Consider the following 4,463-nt stretch of genomic DNA (forward strand, 5'->3'; position numbering starts at 1 on the left):
TAAATGTTCGGGAAGTATGAGGCGGCCTCTGTGGAGGGACATGAGGGAAATTGTGGAGAATATGGAAGGAAGGCCTTGGATGATCGGGGGGACTTCAATATTTTTGGGTAAGAAGAGGAGAGGAGGGGATCCACACCATGTAGTAGAAACAAAAAGAAGGAGATGGCAGAGTTTGCGAATACCATTGCAGATTGCCAACTGCTGGATCTAGGGTGCGACGGGGCACAATTCACGTGGGCAGGAGGAACTCTACTGGAAAGATTGGATCGAATTCTGGTGGGGGAAGGATGGACCTTGACCTTCTCACACACAAGAGTGTCTAACCTACCGAGAGTTGGTTCAGACCATGGCCATGTTTTAGTCAGATGCAATGGAACGCGTACATGGGCCATAGTCTCCTTTAGGTTTCAAAACATGTGCGTTATACATCCAACGCTGAATGATGAGGTGAGGAAGGTCTGGGAGGAGGAGACGGAACTGAGAGGGATGCGTCGGCTTCATTTAAAACTTACACGGGTCAAGGAGAGGTTGAAGATATGGAACAAGGAAATCTTTGGTAACTTATTTGCTAATCTTAAAAGGACTGAAGCTAAGGTTAGTGAAGCTCAAGCAAACTTTGATGATAATCCTTCGCCCGAGAACAAATGCATTTGTAACCTAGCGGTACAAACTTGTTACTCAATCTCAAAATGGAGGATGACTTCTGGAAACAAAAAGCCTCCATCAAATGGGTGGCAGAGGGGGAGAGGAACACGAAGTACTTCCAAGGTTGGGTACGTCAACGAAGAGCCGAAATGAACATCCACGAAATGAGAGATGGGAATGATGTTATAACAGATGAGGCAGACATCAGGGCGTCGGCAATCAATTTCTTTCAAAATCTTCTCACTGGGGATAAGGCGGCCTTGGAGGAACCGGGCCTTGACATGATCCAGCCAATGCCACCGGACGTTGATATGGACGCTCTATGTATCACTCCAAAGAATTGTGAAGTCAAGAAGGCCGTATTCAACATCGCGGCAGACAACGCCCCTGAGCTGGACGGTTTTACTGCATTATTTTTATCAACATTGCAGGGATGTGTAGGGGAGGATGTCTCGGAGGTAGTCTGCGAGTTCTTCAACGGAGCATACATGCCACGGAGTTTTACGTCCACTATGATCATCCTCTTACCTAAAAAGGAGAGGCCGATGACTTGGGCTGACTTTAGACCGATCAGTTTATGCAATGTCTCTATCAAAATTATATCTAAAATTTTGTCAGCTCGCCTAGCCCCCTCATGCCAGTAGCGACTGAATTTCTAGTTTTATCGATGTGTATACTTTAAATATTGGTCAAACTTCTCAGATCTAGAGAATCCGCTAGATCACAGGGTCTAGGAACTCAGGGAATCCTTGAAATTCTCAGTCATTGGGCACACAATCTTTCTCTATTTCAAAACCCTCAACTCACGATACTAAAAACTAGTATAAGGAAGTAGGGATCGAATCCCACAGAGATGGAATCGTAAGGAGGCATTTAAGAGACTTTGGAAAAGGGTTTTGTCTGCTGCCACGCAATTTGGGGTTGAGAACTTAACTACTAGACTCGGAATATGCAAATGATCTATTCTAACAGCTAGACCTAGGAAAAGAGAAACATAACGAAGGCATGCATGACAAAAACATAACGCTAGGCCTATGATCGAGTGCAGTGGCCTTTTCTCCTCATGGTGCTTGAGAGGATGGGTTTTTCGCCGGGGTGGGTGAGTATGGTCAGTCGATGTATCTCTTCTTGCTGGTTCTCGGTGTTGGTGAACGGTTCTTCGGCAGGTTTCTTCCATTCCACGAGGGAACTTCGTCAGGGAGATCCGTTGTCGCCATCACTTTTTGTGCTTGCAGCAGATTACCTTTCTAGGAGCTTGGACAGGCTTGTGGCCACACATCAAGATATGGCATATAGATGTGCTCGACGCGCGTCGGTCATATCCCATTTGTCCTATGCCGACGACATTGTCATCTTTGTCAGGGCGCACAGACAGTCAGAGAGGCTGATGCATTGTCTTGAGCATTATTTTTCCGTCTTGGGTCATATGGTGATCAAGGGTAAGACTCACTTCTATCTCTTTAGAAAGTTCGACTCTTGGGCGGCGGAGGTAGCAGAGGTGGGTGGTTTTCAGCAGGGCTTCCTGCCATTTACCTACCTTGGAGTGCCTATCTACAAGGAGGGGCTGAAGGCCCACTACCTATTAGATATCAGTCAGAAGATGGTGGACCGTATACACAGCTGATCGCATAGACATCTCTTTTTCGGAGGCCGCCTTGCTCTGATCAAGAGCACCCTAGTCACCATTCCACTACACATCTTACAGGTGATGGAGCAATTTAAGTATTGGATGAGAGATTTGGATCAGATTATGGCCAGATTCTTCCGGGGCACGGTCGGGCAGCAGAGGAAGATTCACTGGGTTAGCTGGAGGAACAAGATTTGCTTGCCATTGGATGAGGGGGGCCTTGGCATTCGTCATTTTCGCAAGCACGTCAAAGCTTTCAGGATCAAGCTCTGGTGGTGATTTCTTGCACAAGATTCTTTATGGGCGTAGTTTACTATGTGCAAGTATTGTTTCTATGTTGGTCGTGCTTTTATTTCCCCTTATTCTCCGCATGATAGTCCTATCTGGCATCGTCTTACTCTTATTAGGGGTCAGGTGCATACATACATTAGGTGGTCCCTTGGCGAAAGGAGGACTAGTTTCTGGGATGACGTGTGGGTCGGGGATCGCCCCCTTAGGACCTATTGTCCACCTGGGACTAATCTTCCTGCCGCTGAGGTCTCTAGGTTTTGGCATGATCATACTTGATATGTTGAAAAATTGCATGATTATCAGGGCTGTTCCGATTGAGGTGGGCAAGCGGGATGTGATGCGATGGAGCCTGACTGGACAGACTAGTGATGGCGAGTTCTCGACAGCCTTAGCTTGGGAGCTCATTCGGACACGGTCCGCTAGACATTTCGGCCTTCGCATGGTGTGGAATGTTGGGTTGACCCCGACCATCTCTGTCTTCATCTGGCGCCTCCTCCTTCAGAAGGTCCCTGTTGATTGTGTTGTTCAGTCTCGTGGTATCTCTCTCGTATCCAAGTGTCTGTGATGTGTCTCTTCTTTCTCAGTCGAGTCATGTCAGCATTTGTTTGTGTCGAGTCCTTTGGCGAGATCTGTTTGGGATTATTTCGATGGTTGGTTCCCTTATATTAGCACACACATTCACACATTGATGCATTTATTATTAGCACTAAATAAACCTGCAAGTATACAGAGTATATATAGTATAGCTAAAGGTCAGAACCGGGATATCGAACACAGGGAAGGCAAACACAAAATATTTATCCTCTACTAGAACTCCAATTACTATCTGGAGAAACGAGAATTTTTGGAAAACTTTAGAAACAGAAAATAATTGAAAACAATAAACAACTAAATGCGAATAAAACACAGAGACAATCGGTAGAGATAAGGGAATCCCAGGGATGTGCGTTCACAGTTATGGTTATACAAATTCCAAACTACAATACCCTAGCACAGTTATTACTTTGATAGGACGAGTCACCTAGCTTATGCTCATGCGATGCAAACGTTGATTACAAAATTAGGGTTGTCAATCCTAACACGCTAAGACCCTTGAAAAGTCCTCACTCTCAATTAATAGTGTCATTTTAAGGAAAGCTAACTGTAGCGTCTACTAAGTGAATCTAACTCGCTAGAACTCTCTCACAGTTATGAAGCAAGTTATATTAAATCATACAAGATTGTGTCACTCAATCATGCAGCATCAGAACTACTTAGGGAAGAAACAAAGTAAAAACAAAACGGATATTAAATAGAAAAAGGAATTGTATAACCAAAGTCGTTACTAACACATCCCTAGAATCCTATGAGTTTAGTTACACATAATGAAATAAGCTAAACACATAGATTGAAGGGAAGACAATTTGAACATAAAACTAAAGCAAATAAAACCCGTAGGTTTAATCCCTGTCGTTCTTGATGTTCTTGAAATCCTTCTCTAACTCCTTGCACAAGTGAAGTACTCTAGCTTTTGATCTCTGTGAATTATTTTGCAAGTAGAAGCTCTCATTTTTTTATGAAGCTTGAGGTCTTATTTATAGGGGAAAGCCATTCCTTGTTGTAGATGGAAAAGATTTTCAAAATATGGTAAATCTTGGAGCAAATCAAGGGCATCTCGGATTCGCCGCCTTTCTCCGGCGGGCCGCCGCACATTGGCCAGCGGTTGCCGCGTTGGAGTCCAGAGAGTCTGTTCCTCCGGCGGCGGACCTCCGCATGACTTCCGGCGGTCGCCGGGCGAGACTTCTCTTCCAAGTGTAATTTTCCGAGGCGGACCGTTGCACTGCTCTGCCCGCCAGGCGCCGGCGGTCGCCGCACAACTTCGCGGCGGTCGCCGGTCGCCGTCTGACTCCAGATTTCCATA

General features: G+C 45.5%; 1 protein-coding gene across 1 annotated transcript; it reads left to right on the plus strand.

Moving 5' to 3' along the window:
- Positions 1-794: 794 nt before the first annotated feature.
- Positions 795-2,269, plus strand: LOC148933750 (uncharacterized). The gene is made up of 2 exons (XM_089061294.1): positions 795-1,044; positions 1,812-2,269. The coding sequence occupies exons 1-2, from the start codon at positions 795-797 to the stop codon at positions 2,267-2,269; spliced, it is 708 nt and encodes a 235-aa protein (XP_088917420.1).
- Positions 2,270-4,463: the final 2,194 nt, after the last annotated feature.

This window comes from Salvia hispanica, chromosome 1 (genome assembly GCF_029641045.1).
Source record: "Salvia hispanica isolate PSC_SH4W2 chromosome 1, Shi_PSC_v1, whole genome shotgun sequence".
NCBI lineage: Eukaryota > Viridiplantae > Streptophyta > Magnoliopsida > Lamiales > Lamiaceae > Salvia > Salvia hispanica.

Bases quoted from the DNA above. Each gene is read 5' to 3' on its own strand.
- LOC148933750 (XM_089061294.1), top strand. From the start codon at position 795: ATGAACATCCACGAAATGAGAGATGGGAATGATGTTATAACAGATGAG. The intron at 1,045-1,811 runs GTTTTACTGCAT...GTTCTTCGGCAG, and splicing joins CAACGCCCCTGAGCTGGACG to GTTTCTTCCATTCCACGAGG.